At 48.3% G+C, this 16,412-nt stretch overlaps 1 protein-coding gene across 1 annotated transcript; it reads left to right on the top strand.

The window, feature by feature from the left end:
* The first annotated feature begins 10,872 nt into the window (after positions 1–10,872).
* LOC109318051 (transmembrane protein 136-like) lies at positions 10,873–16,412 on the top strand. The gene is made up of 3 exons (XM_019547070.1): positions 10,873–11,077; positions 12,880–13,079; positions 13,848–16,412. The coding sequence occupies exons 1-3, from the start codon at positions 11,049–11,051 to the stop codon at positions 14,381–14,383; spliced, it is 765 nt and encodes a 254-aa protein (XP_019402615.1). The 5' UTR covers positions 10,873–11,048; the 3' UTR covers positions 14,384–16,412.

The raw sequence follows: 16,412 nt of genomic DNA, 5'->3' as shown, positions 1-16,412 counted from the left end.
TCAGAGCAGTGGAGCCAACACAGCTCACTAGCAGGCCACCTGCAGACATCTTTCATGCAGAAGCACAGTGTAGGGAACCAGGTTTACGTTAATCTAATTCATAGTGTGCAGCTAATCAAACTGCTCATGGACAGCCCTAGGGCTCTTGCCAGGATGCTCACAAACTGAGGAGCTGCTTCGTTAGACCTTGCCGTGCACTGTCAAAGCGGTAGGGAAAGAATTCACCTGCATTTTAGTGATGGTTTTAGCTTGTTTGAACTCTTCCCTTTCCCTGACTGTTTGTATTAAACAAAGACTGCAAATGCAACCTGGGCTCTGAATGGCTTATGTCTATTGATTCGGATGCAGCAGAAGTCAAGCAGATTTGAGACAGACTCAAGAAAACCTGGAGGGGTTAATCAAAATTTGCCAAACACATTCAGTGTCTGTGTGACTCATAGTATAATGAAAGGCAACAACAAGATTTTCTTGCAGCTGAGGCCAGTTGACCTACAGGTACTTTTAATCACGTGGCCAAAATCAGGTTAATTCAAATGAGGTAACAGCAGTGTTATTTTCTGGGTCCTTGCAGTGGGTTTGGCACTGTCCCATCTTTTCCAGACACTGTCTCTGCTCTTGAGAGAGGGGGAATCAGGGAAGAAAAGCAGCAATGTCTTCCCCAAACTCCTTCCCGAAGCTAAAGGGTGTGATAGGCAGGAAATACTGAGCGCTTCTATGGAAGACAAAGACCTTTTGTGGAATTTAGTAGGATGCTCTAGTATCACTTGCTATGCTGGCTGGATGACTGGGTACCTTGGCACCTTGACATCAAAAGCATGTGGCCTCACCTGATGCCCTCACAAAGTCATTTGAGGAGAATACTCTGGGAAAAGTGAATTCTGGTTGGAAGGGAAATGGCATTGTAGCAGGGACACGCAGCAATGAGCTACCTGTACACCCTATTCCAGCAATAAACAGACACAACTATCACTAAGTTCATGTCCATGTCATTATTCCAAATCTGTTACATACCTACATTAACCCAGTGGTGAGTATAGCAGGACATCAGGTAACAGGCACAGCTGAGGAGGCTTTGTGCTGTCCTCAGCATCCGCAGAAAGCATCTAACTACATTCTCATCCCAGCTCCGCCACAACCGGGCGCAGGACTCTGGGCATGTGGCTGCGTTTGTTAGCAAAGAGGAGCAATACCGAAACACCTGGACGCAAGGAGAGAGTGAACTGATCCTCCAAAACAGAGCATAAATCTCCTTTCAGTGTCTGCAGGACACATGCTATCTGCTAAGCCCATGTGACTGTGTCTGCCCAAGAGCTGGCACCAGATTAATTAACCCTGTTTCAATGGCAAGTTTAGTTAATCTGGTGTGAGTTCTGTGTATCAACAAGATCTTAGGAAAACCCTTCCTATCCCTGGGGAGCCAAGCCTCCCCAGGAGTCCCTAGGGGCTGGAAGAGGTGGTGCTGCAGGCGGGTCTGCCCACAGCCACGCGTGGGTGCGATCCAGCACAGGGCAGGGGAGCTTCTGTGCAGATCCCGGGTGAGGATCAGCCGTCCTCTGGGTTCAGAGGTCCTCCCACAGCTGGAGCAAGGCTCTGCCTCCCAAAGTGAGTCAGAGGAGGGGTCCCACAATGGGGGCTGCTGCCCTGCCCCTTGCACAGCTCTTGCACGCCTTTGGATGGTGGAAGTTTGCTGGGGCGGTGAGCAGCCTCCTGGGTACAGTATCGTGACCCCTTTACAAGGACAGCAGGCTCTGAGGTGCTGGTGCGGGTTTTGCCCGGTGGCCGCCTGGCTTGTGGCCCTTTGCTTTTGGAGGGCCTTGGAGGCAGCATTGCAGCTCAACCTTCACCTGAACCAGGCCCCGCGGAAGGGTATTTGGGCAGGCGGCCTTCCCGGGCTTCCCATATAGCCGCACTCTGCAGGACACGGCTGTTCAGCAAACAGGGCACAGCCCAAGGCTGCTGCTGCCCCCAAGCCCAGGTCTCACGGACAGTCGGGGGGCCGGGGCACGGGCTGGGGGTCCAGACTGCCTTGTGGCTGGAAGCCTCTGAGCCCCCTCTTCTCTGCACCCCCTTGGCTGGGCTCACACAGGAGTAGGGACCCCGGAGCAGTCCCTGCTGGGCAGCTGGAGAAGACTGGTCCCTGCAGCCCGGCGGGACATGCCACGCGCCTTCACTCTCTCCAGGCAGCTCCTGCGGCCAGAAGCAGAGGCAGACCTCCCGGCCTCAAGCCAGATGTCGCCAGACTTGAGCACGGGCAGCTGGAACAAGTATCTGCACGTATGTGGGCTGGCATGAGTGTGCCCATGTGTGCAGGGAGAACCCCTAGGAGCGTGTCCGCCTTTCTGCTCTCCATGGTCTCATCTGACTCGGGCCCTGGGGGTACCCTGGCCTAGGGAGCATGCTGTAACAGGCACCCTTCCTCTCCCTATGCTGGGACCTGGGTATGTGCTACAGAGACAGCTCAGGCTAGGCAGGGCTGAGAGATGCGGAGCTGTGCAGGGAAAGCTAGTTCTTGGAGTTGTATCCAGAGAAGGTTACTGGGTTTTTTGGAGATGCAGCATAGTCTATTGTTGCTGTAAGAGAGTAAAATAATATGTTGTCTTGGATTCACTGGTGACTGTGCAGGTCAGGGTAAGGGTCTCCCCAAGCCACACCATCCCTGATCTGGACTTACAGAGCTGGTAGCAGAGATCTGGAAAAATCAGGGATCAGTCAGCAACAGCCCTGACGTATCCCAGTTACTGCTGCCTCCCCCAGCCCCTGAACCCTTGTAGGAAGTGGGGAGGGGTGGTTCTGCCTGTGCCTAATTAACAACCTGGCCTCTCATCACTGGGAGAAGAAGCCTGGGGTTTCCCCCAAATCGGCAGCACGAAGAGGTTAGCAGAGGGAATGTGTGATCCTTGCAGGCAATGACAGTGTTAAATCTTGCTGTTAGCTCTGCTCCCCTGCTAATAGTGCTCTCTCTGGGGGTTGTGAGCAATCCCCTAACTAGTACTTGGTGGGGTGTTGCACACGTCAGGGGGGTGCTGGCTTGTTGGGTTAAAGTTAGTATGGTCGTAGGCTAGCTTGTTTGGCTGCTCCATGTGGGATTCCTTCTTACTGGGGTGCACATGGGGGGGCCTTGTCATGGCAGTGAGAGTGAAGGCTGGTGGTGCTGAGGACAGAGGTTTGATGCGACTGGGATGCCAGGGTTGTTTGGCCGCATCTCAGAGCTTATAAACAGGCTGGGAATTGAAACTGGTGGTGGGTTGTAGGTTGCTGAGAGAAGTGTGGGTGTTTTGGCCTTTAGCTTGAAATATGGAATACTATTGCAGCTGCGCTTCTTCCTGCCCCCTCCTTATTGTATTAAACCCCGCTGTCTCCCCTCACTCTCCTGTTTGGTTTGTCACCTTCTCCCCCTTTGCCTTTTCCTTGCCCTCAGCTCCTGCCTCTTTGCCCTTCCTGGAGTTTCAGCCCAATTTCAACTCTCCCCTCTTTCAGTTTTGCTTGCGCTTGCCTCCTCTTCCCTCTCATTCCCTCCTCCTGCTGGGCTCCCCTACTGCTCTGGCATTGTCACCACACCTGTGCTTGCCTGCTCAAGTGTGCTTATGGAGTAGCTGTACTGAAACTTGCAGTGCTTCAAAAAAGGCTAAAAAAAAATGTTGTTCTTTTCTTCCCCTTTTTTGTAAGCTAGTCATTTTACACCATAGTAAGCAAATATGTTTAGGTGTTTTCCGGAGGGTTTTTTTTTTTGTACTTAGCCAGTAATTGCTTTGATTTCATAAATTCTTTGATTTGACAGTGCTATCCTCAACTTTTGTGAACCTCTTCCACGGGCTCGTACATCTCATTCTCTGTTTTAAAAAAAAAATGCACTGCTGCTTTCAAAAGCCATATAGTCACCCATGGAAATCCACCCTGCTACTGAAAGGTATGTAGCACCTTTTAATGGATTACACTATGATTGTAGGTCACACAAGCAGGATCACTGTTGCCTGAGAGAGCAGGCTTGGGCTTGTGTTGCTGCATCGCTGCATCTCTCTCTTCTTTTAGAGCCAGTCAGTGGTTACCCACATTTCTTAAGCTGTGTGCCTCATATATATATATATATATATATATATATATATATCTCTGGATATCTCTATACATCTCTATCTATCTGTATTTCTATCTCTATATATCTCCATCCCCAGATATCACCATCTCTATATACCTCTGTCTGTATCTCTATATATCTCTTATCTCTGTATAACTTGATCTGTATATCTCTAGGTCTGTAGAGCTCTATCTCTGGATATCTCCATCTCGGTATATCTCCAATTCTAAATAACTCCAGCTCCAAATATCTCTGGATATGTATATGTGCACCTCCATACATCTGCACCACTATATATATATTCATCTCTAAATATCTCCAGGTCTAAATGTCTCCAGCTCTGTATATGTCTGGCTCGGTATATTTGCATCTCCGTATAGCTCCAGCACTCTATATCCTTGGCTCTGTATATATGCAGTCCCATATACCTCCAATTTCTAAAGATCTCCGGCTCTATTAATCTAAAGTTTTCAATATTTTCAGCACTAAATATGTCTGTTTCTGTATATCCTTAGCTCTAAATATCTCCAGCTTTGTATCTCTCCAGCTCTAAATATTTCTGGCTCTGTATATCTCCATCAACAGGGGGTCAGACTTGGTGATCTACTCAGGTCCCTTCTGACCCTAGAAACTATGAAATTATAGTAGTAGTAGTCCAGATCTCAGCCACGAACTTCATTTGAGCTGCTTTTACTTGCAGCTGCTGGGATCTGGCCACAAGTTGTTAGAACTGGCTTCTCCCTCTCTTCTTTCCCTCTGACTCTTGAGTAAGGCAGAGGAGAAGCTGACTTTGTATGTCTGGGAAAAGGCTTCCCTGAGAATTAGAGCGGACAAACAGGGCTATAGCATACAAAGGGGACACTATACTGTGGCATGGTTTAATCACTGGATTCTCTCAGGAATAACAAATGGTCGACACTGGCCTAGGAAACAGCACTCCAACTGTTTAAAAACAACTGTGCTACAACAGCAACTGTATTTAAGCATTGCATGACCAACTGCAGAGACTGAACTTGAAGCACTTGCTACCTGCTTGGGCTGCCTGCTGCCAGTAGTCTTTAGCTGCATGGGTTTTTTTGTCGTACCGAGCCCTAGACCTGAATATAAGGTCCAAGTTATGTACTTTTTTTCTTGAATATGGTGCAGCAGTCTCCGGCCCCTCCAATACAGGATTAGTGCATGAGTATTTAAAGGATGTAGCCCTTCAGTTTGAACAAGTTGTAATAAAAAAAAAAATGGTAAACTGACCCATAGCAGCTAAAGTCCTACAGAATAGTACGGTCTTACCTTAAGACCATACTGAAAATAGCACAGCATATTTTAGAAAGAGAAATCCATTCTAGGACTTCTAAAAATTGATTTACTGTCTTTTTTTCTGCCCACATGCATTCTCTTAAAGGGACACCATAAAGTGTTTCAAACCTAATTTTTAGGATGGGCATTAAAATTTCCCGGCAAAAATCTGACCCCAATAGAAGTATTTTCATACCTTTATAACACTTGAGACAAGAAATCAGATTTTGTTTGCATTTAAATATCCTTCTGGTAAGGGTTTTGCAACTTGAATAGTGCAGCACTGTGCGAGGGTACAGTAATCCGAGTGCAACTGATTCACCAGTCGGGGCTAGGGAGCTGCAAAGGTGAATAAATGGCATCTGTATGGAGAAGCCACAGTCATTAACTTCCCTGAGTGGGAACTGAACTCCAACATCATCGGGGCACTTTTTGGCAATCCCACCCCTAATATATTTTTTAGTAATGTGGCTGATTTTTATTACAAAGTTTTTAATAGATGACTTGGATTCTGACTGCATCTCTTTATACTATATTAAAATGGCAGCTGGAACACTGAAAGGCATGGTCCTTCCTGTGGGTCATCCGTGTTTTGAGAAATGAATACACTTGATATGGATGAGTTATGAGCTGAATCTTACTAAACACTTGAGGGCCTTCTCTTCCCATTCAGCTCTGCTGGAAGTGGAGGAAGCTCGGAAGTGGACGGAGCAGTTCTTTCTCACACTTTTATTTTATCATACTTAGTCCTGCCCAACTGATACACAGTTATAAACCCCCAAGGACAGCCAACTGACCTTTATCCATATACAACAACTTTGTTATTTTATGCATAATTAAGTTAGATAGCATATTTAAGTGATTTACCTAATTCATGTCTATTGGCTTCATGTAAACAAGTGAGCCAGTCCAGCTTAAGTAGCTGGTGGCTATTTGCAGACAAATTCCCATTCTACCCTCAAAATACTCTTATCTGAGAAGGGAGCCTGCAGGACAGCTAGTTGGAATTTTTTTAAGCAGAAAATTGTGGGGGGCGGGGGGGGTTAAGCATAAAACATTAATTTTGCAGTTTTGCTGGAGAAACAAAACCACCTGCTTGAAAATCAGAAAAATTGTTGGTTTTCCATTTCTACCTGAACAGACCAGTCATGTTTGAAGGAAGCAAAGAATTTCCAGGGAAGGTTTTTTTTGTTCGGTCGCAAACCAAATTTTCCATTTGGAAAACAGATGTCTTTTGATAGAACCACTTGACCCTGCCCTGCTCTGCCCAGGATGTTTGTACCCTTGCATGCCACACAGCCAGCTCTGGAGGGCAGGGGTGGGGGCTCTTTCCAACTACAGCACAGTGGAGAGGTGATCAACTTTGAAGTGGGGGCCGATGGATCTGCTACGCCTTTTAGGGACCCGGTCCTTTGTGATGCTGAGGTACCACAATCTGGGAGCAAGATTATTTTCCCCATCCCCCAGAAACTTCCTTTGCTCACTGCCCTGCACCCACAACAATGCACTGAGTAGAGCTGTGGCCTTCAATGCATAAGGTTCTCTAGGCTCTTGCAACTACCTGTGAAGATCCAGTAGGCAAAATCTGAGAGGATGCTGAATGGTCAGAATAGGTGGGCTATTTTTTTTGAGAAAAGACATCGGGATTTTGGTTACTTCCCCCTGACTCGAAGCAGCAGCAATATTGGGGGCAGAAAACGGTAAGGTTGTGGGGCATGGTTCTGCAATCCAAAAGAGGCAACGACACCCATTGAGCCAGCAAAGCTGGCAATTGCTTTATGGCCCTATTAAAAAGCCAACACATATAGGAGGCACTCGTCTAGGATGCTGGGAGCTGTAAGACCTACCCCTCCCTAAGATGCATGCCCTTATTAAATTAATTCTACTCCACTATGTAAAGGAAGTGCATCATAGGTTAGTAATTTAGTCTCAATGGGTGCATCTACATGTGTAATTAATTCACAGCAATAAGCTCTGGTGCATATCACACAGGAGTTTAGCGCTCCCAGGTACCACATTTGAACATACGCCCAGGACTGCAGCACATTGAGCCAGGTTGGAGCATCCCCAGCTGGCAGGGGGCCCAGGGGTCAGCCTGCTAGCCCAGGGCTGCTACAACCTGGCTCAGCGAGTTGTGGAAGGGCTGGCTGGGGCACGAGGGTGCTTCAGTGTGGGGGCTAGCTGGCAGGCAGCCTCTGCACTAAAGCACCCTCATGCCCCAGCCAGCCAGGTCAGCATCTACATGTGCAATGCTGTGCAGTAAAAAAATACAAGCACTAATCTACTGAGGAGTTAATTAGCATTGCACATGTAGACACTGAGACATTTACTGCAAATCTAATTAGGCACCTGCAATCAATGTCTCTCAGGCAAACACTGCTTTATAATGTGTATTAAGGTTCCCCAATAAAAAGAGGCTTGTTCAGTCATCAGCCTGGGGCTCCCACCTGTGAAATGCAGGTAGCAATCCTTCCTTTCACTGCCCCATGTCTTCTGCTCTGCTCCTCTTCCAGGGCAGAGGCTGCCTCTGGCTGTGTATATGTGCAGGATGAATCTCAGCTGTAATAACAACCGTCTGCTTGGTATTAAGAGAAGGCTGACATCCATCCAGTCCCTGCCCTGAGAGCTAGAAGACAAATCGTCATCACGGGATTGAGTGGATTTCCCACCTGGGGGTGGGGAATGGCAAGGTGGAAAGGGAGGGAGTTGCACTACAGTCAGAGCTTCTAGAAGTGACATGATTTCCATGGCCTATTTTTGGTGCATTATTTGAAACCCCTTGAAGGGAATGCAATTGTCAAAGGCTCTGCTCTCTGCCGCTGATTTCTTGGGTTTCTCTGTACTTGTGAGTAGCAAACAGAAGAAGCAGCTCTGTAGAGGAGCTGGTGCATTTAAACTTGGGCTTCCTCTGTTTCCAACAGAGAAAGGTGCTAGGTTTTGTGCTGCTCACAACCATTCACGTTAGACCTGAAATACCAGTATGGGAGTGGGAGGGAGACTGAAGCTTCCTCCTCCCACGCACCCCGAGGGAGGCAGCCTCTCGGCTAACAAATTGTCATAGCTCCACCAAGACAAATGAGTGGTGGTGTTAGCTGAGTCTCCTCCCAGATCTGCCACCCTCTAAATGCTAGAACAGTTCGTGCTGCATTGCAAGAACTTGGAAAAGAGAAGCTACTGGTTTTGGTGTAAGTACACGAGAGAGACTGAAGGCTGCATTTGAGGACCCTTTTGGATTAAGACAGGAGCATCACTGCTTCTGTTCTGGTTATTTTCCCTGCAGAAGCCATCCCCTGGTAGGATTCGGTCCTTGTGTTCACCCATGTCCATTTAGAGGGTTTTCGCTGTAGCCAGGGGGAATTTCTCCATACTCATGACCCCTTATCTCACTCGGATCTCAAATTCCACAAGGTCTTGTTCCTGTTGACAGCAGCAGTCCAACCTGCTGGATGACATTGCCTGTGCCATATACCCAGCGCTCAGCTAGGATAAAGTAGCCTTGTCCAACTGAAATCAACTGGATTGTGCTGATTTGCAGCAGCCAGAGGTCTGATGAGCCTCGTGTGTCTTTGGATATTCTAGGATCATCGAAGACAAGTTTCTTGGGGGCATGTTAAGCGGAGGCGCAGCACCCTTGCTTGCACCTCTATTCATTTGGATTTTCATAGATTTTGAGAGACCATTCTGATTACCAAGTATGACATCTTATGAATTTAACCCACTCATCCTTCCACTAAGCCCATGTGCAATAGCTGAGCTCTAGCATCCATTCGAGGAAGATGTCCAGCATCAATTTAAATGCCCACTGAAGGAGGATCAGGCAAACCCATAGGTAAATTATTCAGTGTAATGAGCCTCGTCAAAAAAATTGGGAGGTTCTGACAAGTTGCTTTGCATTTTCACCGACAAAACCATGATCAAAATCTGGCCCCAGACTAACAACACTGCTTGTGCTTCATGTCCACACATTTACGGTTCCATCAGTGCGTGAATTATTAAGGGTGTTCTCTGCGGTCTAGGAGGGAAAATCATAAAAGTACTGTAGGAAAAGGAAATCAATGTTTGTGTTCCGTATTTGATGCTATGAATATGGAAATACAGACAGATGTCTTGCTTTGATGGAGAATTGAATAACATTATTTCCATATTGCCGTTAGCATTTGTATTCTATTAGTGCTAGCGCCCCAGCTGAGAGCAAAGCTGTATTGTGCAAGGCACTGTACAAAACTGCACTGAGAGACAGCCTCTGTGCTGAGGAGCTTGCAATAGAAAACAGCTCAGATATATTGGGGGGAGTCAGGCTTCTGCTCAGGGAGGTGCTTTGCAACTTGTATTTTTATCTCTCTTTGCACTTCCGTGTTTGTCAGTGAATGAGCTCCGAGTCAGTACTGAACACTCATAATTAAAGGGCAGCCTTGTCTAAATTAGCTGACACTTTCAACTGTGAAAGATACGGTCTACTGAGTACTATAACATAGCTTCTTAAAAATACTTTAGTCTTCCTATCTGAGCTGGGAGGCCTTTCTCACTAACCCCAAAGCAAAAAGACTCGATGAAGGGAAATCAAACCAATGCATATACGTAGCTCTGATCACTATGATACTTAAAGTGTTTGTGTCGAGAGTGATGTAGAGAGAGATTGCTAGTTGTGTGGTGTGATGTAGTCGTTAGCTTTCCCCTGCACTCCCTGCCCAGTTCTACCGTGAGATAATGTGTCCCCATAGAGGAAGGCTGTGGGGAATGGCCTGAGTGACCCCATGGCAGCAATGAGCTCCTCGCAGCCAGGGGCAAGCCAAGGGGGCAATGGGCAGTGTCCTGGGCCAGCGGCCAGCCAGTGCCTTTGTGCTGTGAGGGGAAAGGGCCGGGGTGCAGTTGAATCCAAGCATGGGAGGACTAGTGGCTGCCTCTGCAGGGCTGTAGCTGCCTCTCTCTCTACCTCCCCAGGTCTCCCCACCCTGAGCCCTGCAGCCTGGGGGAGATTGCCCCTTCCCCCTCCCTGCCTGCAGCTGTCCCAAATAGGGCAAACCCTCATGTCCGCACTGGCCCTGCCCCACACTCCCAGGGAGGGGCAGGTGGAGGCTGCAGCCCGACTCCTTCCCAGCCCTTTTCACCTGCCCCGTGTGCCCACAGCAGGCTGCTGGGATGTACCATCAGGCCCTGGGCATATAGGAGCCACCTTTCCTCGGATCAGCATGGATAGGAGCAACTCCCTGCCCTGTCCTGCCCCAGGCTGTTCATATCTCAGAGGCGTTTGGCATCCAGAGCCCCTCTGCCTCTCGTGCACACCACCCTGGGGTAGTGACAAAATCTGGTCGAGTCTGCTCCAGAGAAAGCAGCCGCAGCTCTTGCCTCGCCCTTGCAGGTATCTGCTCTCCAGATCTCGCCCCAGAGGTTGGAGAACCTTCCTACCGCCTCATGCTTAGGTTTCCAGTCTCCTCCCCTTTCACCACCACCCACACGCCCCATTGCTGCCTGTGCCTCTTCTGTAGTTTGAGTAATTGTCGGATTAATGCAGTGCGGAGCGCCGGTTATCTCAGGCAGAACATGCAGGGCTCTTTCCCCTGAATTCTCCCTTCTGCACACCCAGGGCTCCAGTACGTCTCATGCCACATGCTAGCAGCATGTGTTATGTTTCCTCTTTGCAGCCGATTCATACAGAATAGGAGCCAGCTGTTGGTGCCAGCTAATGGACTGGGTCCTTTTTTTGCTCCCAAGGTGAGTGCCTGGGCTCTGGGGTTGTTCCTTGCCACAAAGTGGGGATGCTGCCAGATTGCCGTTTATCTTGCTGGTTCCCTGGGCTGCACCTCTGTTGTATCCATCTGTTGTCAGGGGTCTTGTGCACGGGGTGTATTGCACCGCGCAGTGTACTGCAGGGCAGAGGTGCTCTCACAGCACCTCTACAGTGACCCCACTGGATCCCTGCTGAGAAGCCCACCCTGCCCATGCTCTCCCATTCTGCGAACATCAAAGCTGGAAGTGAGGTGGTATAGCCAGCTGAGTGCAGCCCAGAGCAGGTGCCAGGCAGCATGCCCAAGGTAGAGAGCCACAGAGCAGGACTTTGGGGTATACTCCGGACCATTTCTAGGGGGAGTCAGTGGGAAGGGCCTGCTTCACAGTGGCATTCTCAGGTGTACAATGGAGGAAGGGAACTTATAAACTCAAACTGAGCTACCTAAGGTGTTGGTAGCCAAATAGCTTCAATAGTACTGCCTTCTGTCTGGGCTAAGGAAGTAAGTACTCAAATAAATTAATGAATTTTCCAAATCGAGTGTTGCTCAGTTCACAAAAGTTATGGTGGGGTGCCCTGAGTCTAATGAGTGGTGCCCTGAGTCTAAGAAGGGGTGCCTTAGGTCTAGAAAGTTGAGAACCACTGATCTAGAAATACCTGCATGCTTTTGGGACTGGGATTGTGCCTTGGGGCTCTGGCATTCCTCTAATAACATGATGGTAAAAGAGAGATCTCTCTCCCAGTGACGGGGGAGAACGCCTTTGGGTATATCATGCAAATGGAAGTCCTAATATAATAAAGGACAGGTCATTAACATATTCATTTGTTCTCTGTGTCTGCAGGGAGATGGGGCAAGAATTGCAATCAGGGAGATTTAGGGTGGATATGAGGAAGAACTTTCCAGCTATGAGGGTGGTTAAGCACTGGAACAGATTATAGGGGAGGTTGTACAGTCTTCATCAGTGGAGATTAAGGAGTGCAGGGTCAGACAAGCACTAGGCTGGGATGGTTTGATGGATGATCTTGCCTTGAGCAAGGGGTTGGACTAGACAACCTTGTAAGGTCCCTTGCAGGCATCGCTTGCTGTCATTCTGTGAACATAGGGTCATGGCTTTCACTTGAAGTCTCATGTTTATCCACTCAAATAGGTTATTGGGTGCTGGGATTTACTATTTACAAATATACTGAAGTTTTTAGTGACACACACAGTCTTGTGGAAATGCAAACATGCCTATGTGGGCCCAAAGGGTATGGGAGGATGATTCTGGGCAAGAGTAAGAGTCAGGGATGGATCTTACGTTATGAAGAGCTTGGGGAGATGAAACATTTATATCTGTGTGAAAACAAGCAAACAAAAAGGTCCAGGCAGATGCTGCAAGCCCCTAAAGTGGGGTAACTTTGCTGTATCAGTTGGAGAACTGACCCTAAAAGAATCTCGGGTAAAATGCCAGCAGTGTAAGTTATGTTGGTCTACCCTCAGGTTGCATTTTGCTAATGGCAAAATGGGCTTTTACCTGCTCCTCTGTTATCCCATGCTGAATTAGAATAGGTAGCTGTGTATTGTGTGCGCTACTCCTGATGGCCTTGTCCAGCTCTCCAGGCCCCAGCAGTATTTGTCTTCCACCTGGACTGTCACAGATACCTGTTGGTTCCTGTCCAAGAAGATCTACTTGTACATTAGGGATAGCTATTACAAATAGGGGTGGGGAGAAGCTGTCTTTTAAACAGGATTGCTTCACATGTAATCTCTCTCTCTCTTTCTCCCTTTTCCCTCCTCCCCCTGCCCCAGCATGATGCTTCCCATTATTCTCCAAGTGGCCTGCAGTCTGTCTGGCTGGCTCTTCCTCTATGCCATCTTCTGCTCCTGGAATGAGAATCGGTCTTATGAATGGAGCTGCCGCCTGGTCACTCTGTTGCATGGAGTGGTTGTCACCTTCCTCTCAGGTTACATCGTGCTAGTGGATGGCCCCTCACCTCTAACCCATGCAGGTATGTTTGGAGTTTTGCCCTGCCGAGACAAGGCAGTGGCTCTGCCTTCACTGGACCTGCAGTCAGTGTAGGAGGTGCTTTCTCCATTTCCTGCGGCACCCTCTTCCCCTGTCCTTCCTGAAACCCAGTACCCGGCCTTTCTTTCTAACCTTGTTGACTTCTCCCAAGCTTATTTGGTCTCTCATATCCCAGGTGGAATCTGCAGAGCCTGCATTTCTTTGATTGTTGACTCTTTCATCTGCTGAAATTCCCTGGGGTAGGACTTTCACTCTCAGTTCCTTGTCCAAGTGCCATGATCACATGGGATAATTCTTCAAGAGTGAACACAACTCTTTGTCCACTCATATCACTAATGTGCAGTCCTTTCCTGGAGCCTCAGCATAGGCAGGCCAGTGCATAGGAGTCAAACTGTGCCCCTTGCTTCAACTCCTGGTTGATACTGTGGTAGTTTATAAGGGCAATTAATGCACTGCTAGAACTTAGGGAGGATTCCCCATTACCCTCCTATGCAAAGAGTAAGGTAGGGCATGTTGGAGGTGTGGGGAGGATGGACAGCATTGCAGAGGTGTACTGTGACTGACTGGCACCCCAGGCTGGGCCTTCATGGGGTCAGCAGACTGACCTACTGAGTACGTATCATGTTCTTCTGGAGCTGAATAGCAAGCTAATGCTTTGGAGAAAGGGAAGAAATTATCTTAAAACACACTCCACTCAATGCTGGCCAGAGGAATGTCCCTTCTCAGGCTAACATGCCTCTTTGTCTTCCAGGGTCACCAAACACACCCCTGCAAGTCTGCGCCTTCTCCATTGCCTTGGGCTACTTCATCTTCGATTTGAGTTGGTGCTTGTACTTCCAGACGGAGGGAATCCTCATGCTGGCCCATCACACGCTGAGCATCTGCGGCATGGCGATCGTGCTGGGGATTGGCCGGTCAGCCACTGAGGTCAATTCTGTTGTCTTCGTCAGTGAGATCACCAATCCATTGCTGCAGGCTCGCTGGTTCCTGCGGGAGACGGGCCGCTACCACAGTTGGCTGGGGGGCACGGTGGACTTCTTCTTTGTGCTCCTCTTTCTAGTGCTGCGGATTGGAGCGGGAGCCTGGATCATGTATGCTATGGTTACCTCACCGGAGCCCATGTGGCTACTCAAGGTTGGAGGCCTGGCCATGTACATAGTGTCTTTGGGGTTCATGGTTAAAATTTGCAGGTTTGCTAAGAGGAAAATGATGAAGAAGTACAATGCTTGGAAGAGCAAGGACACAGGTTTTCTCCCAACAGCTAATGGAGAGGTGACAGCTCATTAACCATGGAACCGAATGGGCCATGGGCCTAGCCTGAGTATAGGAGCCCTGGCTTGGGATGTCCAGTCCTGCAAGAAGGAAGACGTCTACATTAGCAGCCATGTGAGATGGACCATGCAGCACTGGCTGTGAACTGCTAGTCTTGGAAAAGAAGGACTCAGCTGGAGCTGTGGGAACGCAGAAACAGCTAATGGAGGAAGAGCAAGTTCCTTGCCAGTCTGACCAAGTCCGGCGCTAATATACTAAGTTCTCCTGTGCTGATCCTGTCTCTAAAAGATCAATGGCACTAGAGCTCTTCAGTCTGCTTTGTGCAGTTGCACAGTCTCAGTGCCTTTTTTAACTCTTCCTCCTCAGAGCCAGTATTTTTTTTATCATGACAGCCAGAAAGTCAGTACCTTGGGCATCTGTGAGCTTCATGGCTGTGACTCTGCAAAAGCCATTTCACATTTGCCTTCCTTTCCCGAGCTAGTTTATAGGATAATAAGAACCTCAATGTCCAGCATATGTTGGGCTTAGTGTTTTTAGAGGAGAGCTCATTTTGGGACGGGAAGGACTCCTTCTGTGTGTTGTCCAGTAGCTGTTAATGAAATACCTCTTCCTTATTTTTCACCTTAGTTCAGTTATGCCTGCATCCTCATGCAAACAGATCCTGAACTTGTAGCAGTGCGAACATCAGTGATGTTGCTCTGGCATTGCACTAGCAAATGGAAATTGAAACAGTTCCTGTTGTCTTGATAAATTCCAGGTAGGGAAATGTTCACGTGATGTAATCTTGTTTATATTGTTGTCATTGCAAGACCAAGGATTGAAGGGGATGTGAAGAACAAACCCCTCTCTTTATATACATGCACACACGGTGCCCCAGTGGGAGATTGCCCCAGGAAAAGGTAATTATAGGACAATTTTGTCAGGGTGCCAGATCTGTTCTGCATATAGACAGCCTCCAGATATGTGTTCATGAGTGTTCCTCTCACATGAGACTGCCAAGTGACTGGTTCCAGAGGCAGCTGCTAAATGGTGGGGCGTTGTCTCTACATTTCAGTGCAATGTCGCTTGCATTACACAGGTCCTTGCGCCGTTGTACCCGAGGCCCCAGGAACACTTGTCTTTAATCTCACTGCCCTTGAGAGCATGTGTTCGATTTCCCTGGAACATCCATGGGTGGGTTAGTTTGGGCAGGTCAAATTTCTGTCCTGCTGCAGAACCTCTCCTGTTACAGCCAAAGAACAAGTTTCCACATCTTGGCTTTGGGTTGGTTGGTTATGTTGGCCCCTACTGAAAACCCCCCCAAACCAACTCCTTGTTTTATTCTTATAATCTTTTTTTTTTTAACTCTAACAGCAAATTAAAGATGTTTAACCTGTCAGGATGCTGCTTGGAGTGGAATCGAGGCTAAAATGAGCTCTTTCAAAGTCTGTGCTGTGGGTGCTTAAAAAAAAAACCTGTGTTGTTGCAGTGGGAACACAGCTTCTAGGTTGATCAAGGCTGCACAAACTAACTGGAGCCATGTGCCTGATGGCTTGTGGCAGCTTGGCTTCATGCTGTGGCTTGCCTGGTTCTCAGGGTAAACAGACTCCCAGGGGACTGGGACCCAGGGTAGTGAGGAATGGAGAATGTGATAGCGGTGTGGGGTTAATAGATAAAAAGGCAGGGCTGTGGCCGGGAGATAATCTTCGGGCAGCATAAGAAGCTGCTGAAGTGAAAAGAAAGGCGAATGGAATGAAGGGGGACTGGAAGAAAAAGCAAAGGATGAGGCAGCTTTGGGGCTGTTAGGCTGCACTCGTTAGGATCTCATGGCAGGTGTGAATACAAGCAGGCGCTTCACAGAAATGCATGTAAATGCAGATACAAAGGAGGTGGAGCCTTTGGCCTCCTGGGAAATTGCCAGGGCGGCCCTTGGTGATGTCAAGGCAGTGTGAGACTGGACTAGCGTAAGGCATTAACTTCTACCTGAGTCACTGCTTTATCACAGGTGCTAGATTTGAGCTCTGTAATTAAATGCAAAAGAAAAAAACCCAACCTTTGTTTACTC

The sequence above is a fragment of the Crocodylus porosus genome, unplaced genomic scaffold, assembly GCF_001723895.1.
Source record: "Crocodylus porosus isolate Cpor-Errol unplaced genomic scaffold, CroPor_comp1, whole genome shotgun sequence".
In the NCBI taxonomy this organism is placed as follows: domain Eukaryota; kingdom Metazoa; phylum Chordata; order Crocodylia; family Crocodylidae; genus Crocodylus; species Crocodylus porosus.
The sequence above is the reverse complement of the archived record's forward strand: the minus strand, read 5'-3'. Positions and strand labels throughout refer to the sequence as shown.

Bases quoted from the DNA above. Each gene is read 5' to 3' on its own strand.
- LOC109318051 (XM_019547070.1), top strand. From the start codon at position 11,049: ATGGACTGGGTCCTTTTTTTGCTCCCAAG. The intron at 11,078-12,879 runs GTGAGTGCCTGG...CCCCTGCCCCAG, and splicing joins GTCCTTTTTTTGCTCCCAAG to CATGATGCTTCCCATTATTC. The intron at 13,080-13,847 runs GTATGTTTGGAG...TTTGTCTTCCAG, and splicing joins CTCACCTCTAACCCATGCAG to GGTCACCAAACACACCCCTG.